At 38.7% G+C, this 16,928-nt stretch overlaps 1 protein-coding gene across 3 annotated transcripts in view; it reads right to left on the reverse strand.

Moving 5' to 3' along the window:
- Positions 1 to 2,740: 2,740 nt before the first annotated feature.
- Positions 2,741 to 16,928, reverse strand: part of lrp4 (LDL receptor related protein 4) — a 142,460-nt gene continuing 128,272 nt past the window's right edge. For 2 of the 3 annotated variants that reach the window (XM_003214616.4, XM_008104902.3), the window contains exons 33-38: positions 16,552 to 16,665; positions 13,461 to 13,584; positions 12,798 to 12,865; positions 11,579 to 11,666; positions 10,278 to 10,419; positions 2,741 to 7,779 (exon numbers count right to left, since the gene is read on the reverse strand). In XM_003214616.4, coding sequence (XP_003214664.1) covers positions 7,447 to 7,779; positions 10,278 to 10,419; positions 11,579 to 11,666; positions 12,798 to 12,865; positions 13,461 to 13,584; positions 16,552 to 16,665 — 869 coding nt within the window. In that variant the 3' untranslated portion in view covers positions 2,741 to 7,446. Of the gene's footprint in view, positions 7,780 to 9,790; positions 9,859 to 10,277; positions 10,420 to 11,578; positions 11,667 to 12,797; positions 12,866 to 13,460; positions 13,585 to 16,551; positions 16,666 to 16,928 lie in introns of all 3 variants that reach the window. The other variant, XM_062963990.1, reaches the window with a different exon arrangement.

Genomic DNA, 16,928 nt, shown 5'->3' on the forward strand with positions numbered 1-16,928 from the left:
ACAATGCACAAGAACAATTAGTCTTTTAGATAAACAGAATGGTCCATTGCCAGTTCCACAGCTGGATTCTGCTTTTTGGAAATGAGAAGCACTCTGTTGTTGCTGTATTTTACATTAGTGAGCCAGATACAAAAGGAGTTTTGTAGAAAATCATTAATTTCCTTGACTGTAGGTAGATATAAATGTATCTTCTTTTCATTCACATTAGGCTTGAAGCATGTTTTACTATTGAGCAAACATGTATTCTAATCAGTTGTTATGACCAATAAAATATACTAAATTGCAACCAAACACTTCAAAATCTAGGAGGAGGATGTAAACTCTCTGCTCATATAAGCATGATTACAAGATGCAATCCAGGTTTTTAAATATAGTGATCACCAAACAGAACCTAATATATGATCAAAAGGTTTTATTTTCAGTTGCTGAAAATAAAAGTAAGCTGCTCGAAAGGCGGTAATGTAGAACACTCCTATTGCCAACACCACTAAGTGGATGATGGTGTTATGTATCTAAAGCAGCTCCTTGCAACCAGTATTAAATTTGTTTGTTTGTTAGTTTACTAAAAACATTTCATTATAGCTATCTGCATCCTTCTGAAATCCAGAACAAACTTGTCACAGGTATTTGTTTTAAATTGTGTGTGTGTGTGTGTGCGCACACATATTGACACTCCCCTGAATTTGATGCTTTAACACTGGAAATTTCAAAACTGACATAGGATGTTATTTATTTCACCCATTCCTATCGGAATCATCAAGGAAGGTGGAAGCCATGTTTATATATGGTATATATGCTTGTTTTTAACATTTGTGGTAAATGAAAAAAAAAATTATAGTATCTTGGGATCCAGGTTCTACCTGAAAATAGTGCGTGTCAGCCATTGCTGGTGATAGATTTTTGATGACACAGCTTTTTGCAGCATGACAAAGACCTCTCACCCATTAGCAAAAACACTCCACTGCATACTAAAACCTTTGGAATAGCCAACTAAGGTCTTGAAACAATGCCTCTCAGATGTCCAATGTAATAAACATTTGAGAGACTTAAGATGACTTTGTTATATATGAATCTTTAAAAATATAGGTGAATATATTTCTTTCATAACTACATGGTCCATGTTGCCTAAAACATACATTTTGGCTGCTTTTGAAACTAGCTATGGTGCTATTTTGTAAGCTGCCATTTTGTGAAGAAACAAGAGATCTAAAAGGGAGGAATCATATCAAGTGATGCTTCACGTGTTGACAAGATGGACTCTTAGATTGCATACAGTAAAACACCCCACTCCAAAGCAAAGCAATTTACACAAAACAGTTTATGCTTAGGAGTGCTCTCTGATACAGGACAGAGGCGGTCCAACCATAAGGCGAAATAGGCATTTGCCTGTGGCGCCATTGTCCCGGGGGCACCATCGTCCTGGGAGGAGGGCACCACTCTCCACCTCCTTCTCTTTCGGGCCTTCCAGCGGCCGCGCTGGGCCTTCCGGCCAGCGCAGACCCACCTTCGCACCACGGGAGCCCACCTTTGGGGCCTTCAGAGATTGTGAGGTCTGTAGGAACTTGGAAGCTAGGTATGTGGGGTTTATATATCTGTAGAAGGTCCAGGGTGGGAGAAAGAACTTTTCTTTGAAGCAGGTGTGAATGTTGTAATTAATCACCTTGATTAGCATTTAATGGCCCTGTGGCTTCAAGGCCTGGCTTCTTCTTGCCTGGGAGAATCTTTTTTTGGGAGGAGTTAGCTGTCCCTGATTGTTTACTGTCTGGATTTCTTCTGTTTTCAGAGTGTTGTTCTTTATTTATTGTCCTGATTTTAGAGGGTTTTTTTTTAATACTGAGGGCTATCTGGGTTATCTAAGTCCACACTGCCCTATATCCCTGTTCAATGTTTAGTGCTAAATTTGCAAATATAGTAATTCCTACATAACATTACCATGTATTGAACTGCTTTTTCTATTGATTTGTTGTAAAACATGATGTTTTGGTGCTTAATTTTTAAAATCATAATGTAATTTGATGTTTTATAGGCTTTTCCTTTATACTTCCTTATTATCCAACATTTTCGCTTATCCAATGCTTTTATTTTTCAGTGATTGGTTTGGGGGAGCGCCAAAATTCTGTTCGCCTACACTTGAAAAATACCTAGGGCCGGCTCTGATACAGGATATGGAGTAGAGCAACTTGTGGACCCTTTGATATTGTTGAACTTCACCTCACATCCTCCCTCACCACAAGCTATCCTGGCTACAAGTTGCCTACCCCAAACTGGACATAGAGTAGAATGCTGGACATTTCTTATTTAGTTGGGTTTACAATTTACGATTTTCAGAACTGGTATATTTGGAACAGGGACTGATCCTGAACTAAAAGGAAAAATATGGTAAAAGCCCACAAGGGTCTTAAAATGGATCAAGTAGTAGAACAATGCACTTTCTTTAAAGGATATGCATTTGCAATATTTAAATTACCAGCATAAAAATATAATCCCCACTGTTTCTTATGGCTTCAAATCAGGCTTTTGTCAAATTAATAGCAAAGCATGAGTCCCAATAAACTGAGCTTCAGACTTTTCTTATATGAGGATGTGTAGCATATCTCCATCAGGTAACTTCCCATTCTGCTTTTTTCATGCTACTCCCAGTTTAGTTATTTCTTCAAAAGAGGTATCTATGCAGCTTTGTGTTTAGAGGGCAGGATTGGAAAACATTTGTGATTCACAACTCAAAAGACCAGAACAGTCATTAAGAAAAGCTAAGTTTATATTAAATTATCATCATCATTTTCTAAAATACTGAACATAGTGGTTAAATAACTCAAGAAAAAAATCAACTCTCTCCAGTGAGTAACATTAAAATTATTACACAGGAATGCAGGAAAATCGCTTCCAGTAGCTGAGGACAGAGAGGAGAGATATGTTTGCTTTTTACATAGTCAATCAGCAAGCAAGAGATTGTCCCCACTTCCAGCCTTCTTCCATTCTGAAAAGTCTCAGTAAAATGAGTCTTTACTTCAGCACACAAGAGCCCCATAACCCCAACCACCAACATCAGCAACATTGGCTAAAGCTTGCTTGGGCATTTAAGCAGAAATCTGCATCCTTGCTTAATTTCAGAAGTAGGACTAAGGCAACAGGTGCCATTCTTCCAATATCTGATAGTCTCTTTGACTCCTGCCAGTAGAAGGCAGGTGAAATGTTTTGAGAAAACAGGTCTCAAGATTGGAATGTGCAATAGAAGGCATCCTTACCAAGACCTTACCAAGGTTAGTTTAAGTTGCAGGGTAAAAATCCAGTGGGTCTGTATTGAAGCAGCTTTTCCTGTTGATCCACTAAGCTTCTGAAGTAAAAAAGGACAAAACTGTTTTCAACTAATTTATTCCTAATAGAACGGTCTTTTAAAAACTTCACCCAGGCCTCAATGTCCTCAATTTGTGTCTGAAGCATGACTTCACATTTTCCCCAAAAGTATATGTCTTAATTTTCCTTGTGGTTGCTGTGACTCCCGAAATCTATTTGCCATACTGGAACTTGATTTCCTCACCTCTCAGGAAGTTTAAGAAAAAATGACCACAAACATTGGAGCCAACTAAAATAAATACTATTAAATTAAAATCTAATATGTTTTTGTCTCTGGCAGTAGAAAAAAGGCTTACTAATGAACACAATGACAGCTCTATATCCCAGTCATAACCATTTTTTACAAGAATGCACATTACCCAAATGTTAATTAATTTAATCTATATTCTCTGCAACTGGCTAAAGACACCAGTATATAGCTAGCATAATTCATTTACACTGCTTTCTTCTCTCAAAAGAATACTGGGCTTTGTCCTTATTCATATACCACTATTGTCAGTGACTCTCAGCAGACTGGGAAGATATGCAGAAGGGGAAAATAGGAAGTAAGATGTAAGATTGGCAACTGAGGTATTAGCTGAAATCAAAGTTAAAAACAACTCACTGTTGAAGGAGTCTGTATGACCAGACAAAAATCCAAGTTCATTGGAAGTAGGTGTAAAATAGGTAGGGTTGACAAAAATTAAATCACACATAAGGATTAAATACAGGGCTCCCAACATTGTATTTCACTTGAAATCCTAACATATGGACAAGGAAGAGAGCATGAAGGAGAAATTCAGTGGATAGTATGGGATTCTTGGCTGTTCTATATAGGTAAATGTCCTTCACATTGTTTTTCAAATGTGTGCTTTATCTAAGAAGGTTCCAAAATAAGAAGTGAATGTAACTTGTTGGTTATGGATAGATGGACATTCCTGGAAGAGGACTGCAAATGAGAACTGATGGAGATATGGGTATTAAGTAACCCAACCTATATTCTCTTATAAATGCCACACTTGTATTCCCATAAATGCTGAGTTCTGCAGCTGGGAAAAACAGAGATGCTGAAGAAGCTGCAAGGTCTTGATTCTTCCTACATCCAAGCAACCAAAGTCCATATTTAATCAAATGTATGCCCAAACATACCAAAACAGAGGTAAACATTGACATGAACCTGCATTAAGAAGAAGACTTCCCAGACAATGAGATCATAGAATCTGCAGCAGTTGGCTCATTTGCTTAACCACACTGAAATTTCTCCCCATGAGATGTACGGTGTTTCTAAGATAGTATATAGTCGTCTATACAAAGGTAAGCTATGTGATTATATACTTTGAAGCCCACATTAAGTACCAAAACGAATGGCTCTGACTAAAGGACGGCACCATGAAGGCCTACCTAAGTCTTAATACCATTCAGAGCTGCAACACACTAGCCATTCAGATTCTAGATTGAACTGGAAGTGGACAGAATACTGGACTTAGTCCTGGAAGCTTGTGCTCAAATTCCTATTCAAGCATAAAATTTAATGGATAATCTTGGGCTAAATACCATATTTCATTCTAACCACTTTCTCAGAGTTGCTGTGAGAATGTTTCTTAGAAGTAGAATACTATATGCTTGGCAAGAATGACCCAAAGCATTCTGTGGTTTAATAGTTTCAAGTAGGACTTTTCTTGCAACATGATTGGACATGCAGGTTTTCATATGGGATTCTGCACTAGGAGTCTTTCATTAAAACAGATCATGTATAGTGATAGTCATTTATAGCTTCCTTAAGATAAAATGTTACCTGACACTTGCAGATGCCAAAAATTGAGTTGAGTTTTCAGGCAAACCAAAACTAGTCCAATATCCATGGCTCTAAGGTTATCTTGCATTCCTATGGTTCCCCAGTATTTTCTTGGCCTCCATGTTTCTTTATAATATTGAGGATGTGCATACAATCCCACTAACAACAAATAAAGGGATTTTGTGGAATCTTAGAGACTACCTGAGAAAACGAAGTTGGTAGCATAAGCTTTCATAGACTAAGTCTACTTACTTAGATTGAGAACAAATAAATATAATAACAAATGTAAACAAGCATTCTGGAAACAGCAGAAAAGGGAAATGTGATGACAGAGGGGAAAAAGGAAAATTAGGAGGTCTGGTGCAGACAACTAAGAACAAACAAGTTTCTATAAGGACTGAAATAAACATACAGTATTCAACACAAATGCTACTGTACAATAGTCATGGCCAACCTCTGCTCTGTAGTATATAGGCCCTTTAATACATATGACAGCAACACACATTTACTTCATGCAGTGTTACCATTTTTGTTGATATATAAAGTGTGTTACCGAATTGGGGATGAGTGGCATTTTTTTTGGGGCGGGGGTTTGCCTTTTTGAAAGAAATACAGATTAGTAACAGAGGGGAAGTCAATATTTAAAAATGAAAAAAAAAACCCAACTACCTTCATCACCACCACCAAATGACACAGCTTTGAAAGGAATAGAGAATCATCTTGCTGGAGTTCATTATTGCATTTTGCATACTTGCCTGCTCTCCATTTAAATTATAAGAAGACATCAGCAGACAAAGTGGTATAAGCACAGGGAACTCATGCTCTTCTTCAGTGATGCCAAAGCCATTCACCCATTGGCATTCGGTGAACTACTTACTAATCACAAGAGAGGCACTTGCAGGACTAAGGTGAAGAATACGGCTGCACTTTCCAAGAGAATATATTATGTGGTTAAAAGTTCCAAGTTCCTACAACTTAATTGCTGTTCTGCCAAATGATATCTAGATCCTGTGCAGCATCTACTTGTGATAGCCACTGCCACCTCATGTTCTGAAAAGGCAGTTTGCCAAGCCCAAGGCTCGTTTTGAAGGATGGAAACAGACATGTTCTAGTTGCAGTGAGGATGAAGTTTTGCATACTTAAGCCACTGATAGTATGCTTCCTGTCTCAGTACCTGCCTGATATTCATTATCTTTCCATTGCACACACCCGCTTTTTGACACCAAACTTTCACTGCCAGTCTATCCAGCAAATACAAAAAGAAGTCACAAGCAAAACCCACCCTTCCAGAATCACTAAGTAAAATCCTTTTGCCTCAAAAGACATAGGAAAAAAGTTCCTTGCTGGGTTTATATAGCAGCATGTTGGAGTTTCGAATGCACCCTCTTGTCCAATTATGTTCCAAATTTTAAAACTAGCAACATACTGCTGACTTATATTCCACAGGCTAACACTGTTTTCAGTAGCACATATTTATAAAGGATGACATTTGAACTGACTAACAAAGAACTGTGATACAGCACCATTGCACTCAACACATTCCTTGCAAGTCAAAGCTAATGGGAATATCTAAAAATAAGAATCAGTCCCCATAGGGAATAGATGGGCAAGCCCTATTTGCAAAGACCAGAAGTATGTTTTAGGAAGGGATTGGGCATTCTGGTATAAAGTCTGTTGCCAGCAACAGACTGAGTGCTTTACACCATGGATTCCTCACACCCAATTCTGGATTTGGCAGCAGTTTCCTACAACTTGAAAAGATGACAGTGACACTGCCCCTTACAATGAAATTACATATGAATTTACTTTCCTGTATCTGCCAAACTCATTTGCTTTTATATCACCTTTTTCATCTCTACTGCCCCCAATCCTTTCCCCCTCAAAGTAGAAAGAGTGCAGTGCAAAATCCAGTTAGTGCCAATATCCTCAGAAGAAAGGCAACAGGTATCAGGTGTGGGTAAATTCAGAAAGTCTGGCCACTTGGTGAGGCTGAGTCCTCAGTTTGTTTGTGTGCTCACCAAATAAAAGCTGTGTCAAAGTCAGCTGAGAAAAAGCTGCTGCTGAATTCAACACGATAGTTTGTAGGAAAGGGGGCATATAAATAAACACAAACGATCAATGAGCCAAAAGGGTCTCTTGAGTTGTGTCCCATTAAGCCGCAAAGGCAAAGTCTAACATGGGCGCCTCTCCAAGAGTCTCTGGTCTTCCATAAGGTATGGAGGCTATTCTTCAAGTTTCTCCTTGAAGAGCGGGCAAGATCCTATCTCATCAGTGCGAAGGATGGCAGAGAAGGAGGAAGAAATGTCTTGAAGTTTGCCTTAAACTTCACTCTCTGTTGAAGGTTTGCGCTGATGTTTCCAGCCTGTGTCTGGAAGAGAACCGCGGCGCTCAGGAGTGGCTGCTGCGTTGATGCTGCTACATTCGGATTGCTCCTCTTGTAGTAGCTGCTCAGTTTCTGTGTCATCCAGGGAGCCAGAACTGGCTTGGATAGAGACTGTGTCAGTCTTCATGCAGACATGGTCACGAAGAATACATCCCCGAGAGCTCCGTATCTGTTTGAGGTCATCCCATTCAGGTTCATCACTGGACAAGAGGCATATTCCTTCTACAATCTTGATCTTTTCCTTGGTGTAGTTATGATCAGGACCAGCCTATAGACAGAAAAAATGAAATTTGCAAAGTTGAAGTTTATAACAGAAGCCTTGAACAAGAAGGCCCAGAGAACCTATGGGAAATCCATTCTTGTTTTAAGAACAAATCCACAGCACAAAATGGAAATGGGCCAAAAGACTGCTATCTCCTGCTCTCTGAATAAGACTGTCCGCCCATCAAATTTCCACAGTTCCACCCAAGCTAGTACTTTCAAGCCGGTATTGCTGGGTCTTGTGTTAAGACAAGAGCAGGAGACTAAATTTTTTTAAAAAATCCAAAAACAATATCCATCTTCATGGCTGAGATAATGGATAACTGGCATGTAACACATTTGAAGGACATTAAGCTAGGAAGTCAAATTAAGTTGTTTAGACAAAACAGGAAGTGTCTGCTGTGGAAGTGGTTCCAATGACCTAAGTCAGGGGTGAGGCCAATGGGTGGGATGTAGCTCCCTGGGCTGTTTTTGTAGCCCTATCTATCTATCTATCTATCTATCTATCTATCTATCTATCTATCTATCTATCTATCTTCACACACACATATCTCCAGAATGCCTCTCCCCCAGATTCACTCTAGGTGGTATGGAGGGCATTTCCAGCACATCTGGATGCCCCGGGGAAGGTCAAAAACATTTTTTTTTGCAAAACCTTAGTAAAAATATGCCTCAAATTGTCAAACTGGTGGGAGCCACGTTTTCAGCACATTTTGTTGTTTTCTGGTCCAATTCAAGCCCTGGAAATGTCCTTTTTTATAAACTATACCCCCTAGAAGTGTTTAGGGGCTTCTTTAATTTTTTGCAGTAACAGGTAAAGCCTTCTAAACTTTCCTTAGGGAGCTAATGCAACCCCATATCCTGCATTACTAAAGTAACAAGCTATCGCAATACTGGGCAGGAAAATTGGGAAGAAACAAGATCACTATCTAAAGTGAATAGTAGCAAGATAATGTAGTAATTCAGATCATAGGGGTGGGCAAACCCATCCACTAAAAAAGATTTTAAAAAATGAAATGGAATATAAATAGACTTAATTAGTTGATTAATCAGAGTAAGGGAACAAAAATGTAGGATCATGGTTCAAGGAAATCTATATTTTGTCCCCACAACTTACAACTGGACATAAAAATAGCAAGTTACCCTACAGAAATGTAGTGAACTCTTACATTTCTGAAAGCGTAAAGTGCTACTTGGATATAATGTTCAATTCCTTTCCTAATTGCTATTAGAAATTCAATTGCTATCCCTCAAATGACAAAAAGTGAGAACAACACAGATTCTGGATATACTGAGGGAACAAAGATGAGGAATACTTTCAAATGCATGAAAATCAACCAAACAAAACTAGATATAAATACTGTTATAAGCAAGCGTTCAATTAGAAGATTATCTAAAATTCAACCGAATGTAATGGCATGGATTCTCAGCAGAAAGACAACCTTTTACTGGGAAGTTCTCAGAAACATTCTCCTCTGTTCTGAAGTTTGTTAGAACAAAAAAATGAATACAGTTGAGGAATGTTGTCAATAAAGGGATAGGACACAAACCAGGTTTGCTCAATGCAACATTAAAATGATCACAAAGGTTTGAATGCTGATGTTAAGTGTTACAAAGATCAGCCATACAATTGATGTTTGAAAAAAAAGGGAATATTTCATTGAAAAACAATGAGGTATACATTAATTTATTAATGGAAAGAAGGAGTGTATGCCATTATTTAGGCGGCAAAGACCTTTGTGATCAAATCTTGTACATATACAGTCAAGGGGTATGCAGATTAAAGACACACAAACTTTAATTATATCTGATTAGTTGATGATAAAGTATAGTATTAAGAATGTCCAATATGTCTAGACTTTCCCAGAACACAAATGCAGCAGAAGGATTTCTTGGAAATGGGTGCACACTCACATACACAAGTCAGGTAAGCAGCAAGTAAAATAGGACAGCACTAGGCAACTTCGCACGATAGAAATAAAGGAAGCAGAGCTTCCACAAACAACGAGCTATGATACCTGATTATGAGGTTGTGGGCAGGTCAAAAGAGGAATGGTGAAAGACTATCAGAGGGATAAGAAAGTTGCTGAGGAGGTAAAGACAGAGGAGACACTTAGCGCCTTAAGAAATAATGGCCAACAACTGGCCCTGCACAAGCTATAATGCCATATGCAAGAATTATCCATTCTGGTCCCACTAGAGATCTCTGCACTGGACAGGTACATCCTTCCACCACAATACCACTCATGCTTATTGAATTACAGTGGCCCACATCAGTGGTCTTGAATTCCTCTGGACAACAAACGAAATTAGAAGATTAAAGACAGATGTCCCATATGATATAGACATTTACCTATGGGAGCCATATTGAAGTAAAAGTACAGAATATTTAGTGTAGTTGTGTTTAATTTGTCTAGGAGAAAATTAATTAGGCCTATTGTGAACTAGCTTTTCATAATACAATGACTTGACCATAATTATTTCAGTTTCTGAAACATCTCTTACCTCCTTCTTAAAGCATAGCTGGTTATACATGGTAGGCTTGGGAATTGTTTCGATCTTGACTTCTTGGGTAGACGTCCGGTAAGATGGGTTGCTGTAGGTAAGATTACTAAGGCTAGGATCTGTGAACTTGGACTTTTTGTGCCTACAAGAATACAATAATCAATAAAGAGACGGAGTACTTCATTATTATAATTAAGAAGGTCTGCACAACCAAAATCCCATCCCAGCTTAGCAGACAAATAATTCTAATCTGTGCATTTCCTTTACTAAAAATGGTAAGAAAGTCAGTTTACTCAGAGATGAAACACCTCTTGAGCTGTCCGCTAAGAAAATGCAAAGTGACAAAATTTCAATAGACCTGTGGAAAAACATGATCAATTCCACTGAGAAATAATAGTATGTTCATGCAAAAGGTTCAAAGAGTAAATACACAAGATGCTACCCAGGATGTACATAAAATTTGTTATGTTTCTACATGTAAATTCTGAGTAACAAAAAAAAGCCAACAGGCTAGTGGATTCAACACTCTTTGCAGGAAGAAAATGAACTTAACAATGGTTTTATCATATACACTCTGTAAATTATTTTGATATTTTTGAGAAGTGAAAAAGGGGGAAGAATCATCAACACAAAATTTACTCCATGTTTGTGTAGCTACATGCTACACAAAATTTGCTACATATACAAGCAGCATAATAAACCTAGAACAATATTACAATACAAAAAAATTTGGAATATTATAGGTTTTATTGTCTATGACTATAATTTTGCTTCTTAAATTCTGTTATTCTTGAAGAATAAAATCCTCGCTGTCACGTGTCACTGTTGCAGAAAAACATGGCTACCTCTCCAGAATCAGATCCAATGGTATATATTTTTAAAATACAGTAGAGTCTCACTAAACCAAGCTAAACGGGCCGGCAGAAGCTTGGATAAGCGAATAACTTGGATAATAAGGAGGGATTAAGGAAAAGCCTATTAAACATCAAATTAGGTTATGATTTTACAAATTAAGCACCAAAACTTCATGTTATACAACAAATTTGACAGAAAAAGTAGTTCAATATGCAGTAATGTTATGTTGTAATTACTGTATTTACGAATTTAGCACCAAAATATCACGATATATTGAAAACATTGACTACAAAAATGGCTTGGATTATCCAGAGCCTTGGATAAGCGAGGCTTGGATTAGTGAGACTCTACTGTATAGCAAGGAATTCCTGAACTTTAATGGGATGGTTCCAAACAACAAATAAATCCATAAGGATAGAGAGTTGGAAAGAGGATGAGGACATTACCTGTATATAATTACCGCACCAGCTAACAGCAATATGAGCAAAATACTGAGAAGGCCCCCAATAATGTAGCTGACACGCAGTCCTTCTCCTGAAAGACAAGAGAAAGTTATTAAAGCATGTTCTCATGCTACATATAAAGAAACTTATTAATTTGTCAAAGTTGGTTTTTGTAGTGTGTATTTCTGTTTAGCTTTTTGCTTTTATGATGTTTTTATAATGTTTTTATAATGTTTTTGCTATATTTTCTATTATGTAATTTTGTCGTTTAACCATTGCATGCTGCTTTGAGTCCCACCCATGGCAGAAAAGAGGGAGAAAAATAAATAATTATTAATAATAAAAATCCAAAATGAGAACAAAAACATTGGTAGTATTTTAGTGTTTACTGCTGGCAATTCTTCCTGTCCAGATACTTGCTGTGCTTTGCTATGTAGTGGATAACACTTAAAACTTCGTGCATCTAATGAAAGAAGCTGTATTACATGAAAGTTTACATTTGTTCAGCTTTAAAATGCTCTGCTTTTTTGCTGTAACAGACAAGACAAGGCTATTCCATTCAACTTGTATTTGTTCAACCCTTGTATACATCTTTGAATACAAGATATCTAGAATTTATTCAAAGCAATTTGTACTATAAAATGCCCTAGCTATCTTATCTAAATGTAATATCCCAACATTTCAAATTTGCTTTAATTAACATTAATTTGCTTGCTCCTAAAATTTTATCCAAGATCTTTTACCAGGAATAGACTGATTTGGTTTCCTCAGAACATGATAGAGACATAATAAGGGCTGACATGTAAAATTAGCATATTTTAGAATAATAATAATAATAATAATAATAATAATAACTTTATTTATATTCCGCCCTCTCTCCCCGAGGGGACTCAGGGCGGATAATAACAAAGATGTCGGTGCCATTGTTCTACTCTCCACAAACACGTCTTCAGTGTGTCAAATCTCACTTTGTCACTGCAAGTTTAAGAAAGCTGTTGTAGCAATTTACATCTGATATAAGGCATAAAGCAAACACAGCAAAAGCAAAAAATAGCATAATTATTTGTTTTAATTATCCCTGGTACACAGCTTTAGAATATAATAAAGAAATTTGAGTTAGCCTGCCCATACACACTGTAACCTGTGCTCCTGGCTTGACCAGTTATGGCTGTCAATTGTTCTTGGTTTGAATTTTCAGTAAAAAAAATAATGCTGAAATTACCTGTGGTTGCAAGCACAGCTTCGTTTGCTCGGCTGCATAGGCCTTGGCCAACCTTTTTGTCAGAGCAGCTGCAAAATTTACATAAGGTCACCTTCAAGAAAACCAGTAACTGAAACAGACTAGACATGAAGTATAATAGCCCTTTGTTCAAATACAATGTAAATGCCACAATGGTTTTTTTTAATTCAATTTAATATATCTTAGAAACTAGTAACTATCTTACAAGAAGGAGAATGCAATACCTGTATATATTACAGAAAGACTTTTGTCTCATAATATTTTAAGCTTCTAAATAAGTCCAAGAGCTTCTGTTTATGATATTGTAGCAGGGGTCCCCAAACTAAGGCCCGTGGGTCGGATGTGGCCCTCCAAGGTCATTTACTTGGCCCCGTCCTAAACTTTAGACTTAGGGCTGACCTAAGTCTGAAATGACATGAAGGTACACAACAACAACAGTCCTAATTTTGGACTGTTTCATCATAGTCCGCCCCCACAACAGTCTGAGGGACCGTGAACCGGCCCTCCACTTAAAGAGTTTGAGGACCCCTGGTATATAGTATTGAAACATTTCTTTCCAGCTTAGGAGAGAAAAATCTACAAAAGAAATGAGCCCAAATGCAATATTTCTTTATAACCACATTTTAAATCAAGAAAGCCACTTACTTTCCTTCTGTCATTTCCACAGATATTTGGGGTTTGGTTGTGGGAGAGCCAGATCTATCAGTGGGAGCCTCATACTTTTTGCTTGAACGAGTGGACTCAGGAATTGCAGGCCCCATGCCAGGAACTAGATGAAAGGAAATATATGAGAATGAAACAGAACCTGAGGCATAGGATATAATAATACAGACACACATTCTTTTTCAAAAAATCAGCTATTTCTTATTCTAAACGTTGCAAGAGATTGAAGGATTATTTTTGTGGTTCAACAGTGATAACCGTAAAATCAGTATCCAAAGAGATCTTTTATCACCTTTAAGGCAAGCTGAGAATAAGACATTGATAATGTATTTATTTATTTATTTCTGGCATTTATATCCTGCCCTTCTCACCCGAAGGGACTCAGGGCGGCTTACAACAATGGCAACAATTTGATGCCTACACAAAATCAATATCAAACAATACATAAAATCAATTAAAACTATTAAATACAATATAAAATTGCAATATATAAATTTAAAAACATATGATCAGATCCGTTTGTCCAAAAAACCTCATGCTATATCTATAAATCAGTCCGTGTCATCTTTTTCATTTATTTTTTAAAAGCCTGGGCACATAGCCATGTTTTTAGGGCTCTTCTGAAGCCCAAATGTGTTGGGACTTGTCGAATATCTCTGGGGAGGGTGTTCCACAGCCGGGGAGCCACCACCGAGAAGGCCCTGTCCCTCATTCCCACCAGCCACGCCTGCGAGGCAGGTGGGACTGAGAGCAGGGCCTCTCCAGATGATCTTAGGGATCTTCCTGGCTCATAGGAGGATACGTTTGGACAAGTAGATTGGGTCAAAACCATTTAGGGCTTTATACGTCAAAACCAGCACTTTGAATTGGGCTCTGTAGCATATCGGCAGCCAGTGGAGCTGGCTTAACGGGGGTGGTACGCTCCTTGTATGCCGCCCCAGTTATTAATCTGGCTGCCGCCCGTTGTACTAGTTGGAGCTTCCAGGCCGTCTTCAAAGGCAACCCCATGTAGAGAGCGTTGCAGTAGTCCAGACGAGATATAACCAGAGCATGGACCACCGTGGCCAAATCAGACTTCCCAAGGTACGGGTGTAGCTGGCGCACAAATCTTAGTTGTGTGAATGCTCCCCTGGCCACTGCCGAGACCTGGGGTTCCAGGCTCACCGATGAGTCCAGGAAAACACCCAGACTGCAGACCTGTGTCTTCAGGGGGAGTGCGACCTCGTCCAACACAGGCTGTAACCCTATACCCTGTCCGGCCCTACGACTGACCAGGAGGACCTCTGTCTTGTCTGGATTCAGTTTCAATCTGTTCACCCTCATCCAGTCTGACACAGCGGCCAAGCACCGGTTCAGGACATGAACAGCCTCTTTAGTGACAGGTGGGAAGGAGCAACAGAGCTGGACATCATCTGTGTACAGATGACACTGCACCCTGAAACTCCGGATGATCTCTCCCAGTGGCTTCATGTATATGTTAAACAATATGGGGGGGATAGTATTGACCCCTGCGGGACCCACAAGACAAAGGTTGTGGGGCTGAGCAGGTGTCCCCCAGTGACACCATCTGGGAATGACCCTCCAGGAAGGACTGGAGCCACTGCAAGACAGTACTTCCAAGCCCTAGGCGTCCCAGAAGGATACCGCAGAACCAGCAGGGACACACTAATGTAAGCCTTTGTAGATTGGTCTACTTCATCAGATGTATGGAGTGAAGTGAGCAACAGGCTGTATACACAAATAGCAACAGAAATGCAAAACTTTTAGGTATGTTGATGAGATGACAACAAAGGCAGGAGGAAAATGTTTACTTAAAGCCAAGGTTTCTTTTTTTCATGTCAGGAGCGTCTTGAGAAACTGCAAGTCGCTTCTGGTGTGAGAGAATTGGCCATCTCCAAGGACATTGCCCAGGAGACGCCCGGAGGTTTTACCATCCTGTGGTAGGCTGACAGACAGGAGTCCATGGATTCGAACTGCCAACCAAGGTCAGCTGCCAAGGTCAGCAGTCCTGAGGCACAAGGGTTTAACCCATTGCGACACCGGGGGGCTTCTCAAAGCCAAGGTGAATAGATAACCATATGAATGATGGAGGGCATTATTCGAATGTAGTGTGATGCTGGCTGGCAACCAGAAAGAAGATGTGATAGAACTGCCAAGAGAGCCTTCATGAGGCCGGGGAGCTAACTAGTGACACAATATGTATAGTCTGCTAGGAAACCACTGTCTCTGTTCAACTCACTGTTGGATATATTCACTGTTGGATATGTTTTTCTTTCCAATATTGCTTTCCAGTTTTAATTGTCATTGCTGATGTTGTTCAAGGATTGCTGTTCTAAGCTTTAAGATAACATACTAGGAGAAATGAAATGTTCTGCAACTGGGTTTTTTTATGTGTGTATTCCACTCTACCCACAAGTACTTCACTGTAGCCACATGTTTTGGATTTCTATTGTTATTCACACATACAGCCTGCTTACTCAAAGCCATAAAGTTTATTCCTAAGCTTCATGCATGTGATGAAATAAACTAAAATCTCTGAAAGCTTATGCTACCAATGTCTCAAAGTTTCTAAAAGACCCCTTTGCGTAATGATTCAGACGAATATGGCTATGTTAATGAATTCTGTAAAGTAGATAAAAAGCATTAGTGTACAGAAGAGGCTTACTGCTAGAACTTGTACAGAAGCAAGAAAAGAGTGTAGGTCTCCCATTAATTTGCCACTTTTCCCTAAGCAAAGTCTCAGTGTTATATGTAGGTATATCTTTAAAGTCACTGTACAAAATGCCAATCAAATACAATATTCTTTTGAGATCCAGAATATTAAAATATGCATCTGGGACATCTGCAGCATGGAAGGAAATTTCAAAGAAAAAAACATCAAGTATAGAAGTCAAGCGCCTGCAAAGGAAACAAAATAAAGCTCTCTGCAGTGAAACCTTTGAATAAATTACCAAGGCTTCAATAAGCCAAGTTATGTTATCTGAACTTGGCTTATTGAAGCACACAGACCTGGTCTTGTAGTTCTTGTTAATCAGGAACACCAATTGTGATTTATGCATTACAAGCAACTTACTGTTGGAGCAAGGACGCCCATCTGGTTCATCTGGACATGCACAAATGAAGTCAGTAGCCCTGGCAAAGCAGAGATGGGTACAGCCTCCATTATTCACTCCACAACCATTGGTGCCTAGAAGAAACAACACGTTTTGACACAGATATTATTTTTTATCCACAACCACAAGAGTTTAACATTTTCCTCACTAAAATCCACCATGCTGAGAGTTAAACACAATGATTCTAACCAACCATACCATTAGTTGACTTTCCAGATCAACTGGAGATATAGTAAGCACCACAGAACTAAATCTATCAACCTGAACAAGTTATCTTCATCTTCCAGCCCATCTACTTACCTCCAATGCTTAAAATCCAGACATCTATAACTGTGTT

Source organism: Anolis carolinensis, chromosome 1 (assembly GCF_035594765.1).
Source record: "Anolis carolinensis isolate JA03-04 chromosome 1, rAnoCar3.1.pri, whole genome shotgun sequence".
In the NCBI taxonomy this organism is placed as follows: domain Eukaryota; kingdom Metazoa; phylum Chordata; class Lepidosauria; order Squamata; family Dactyloidae; genus Anolis; species Anolis carolinensis.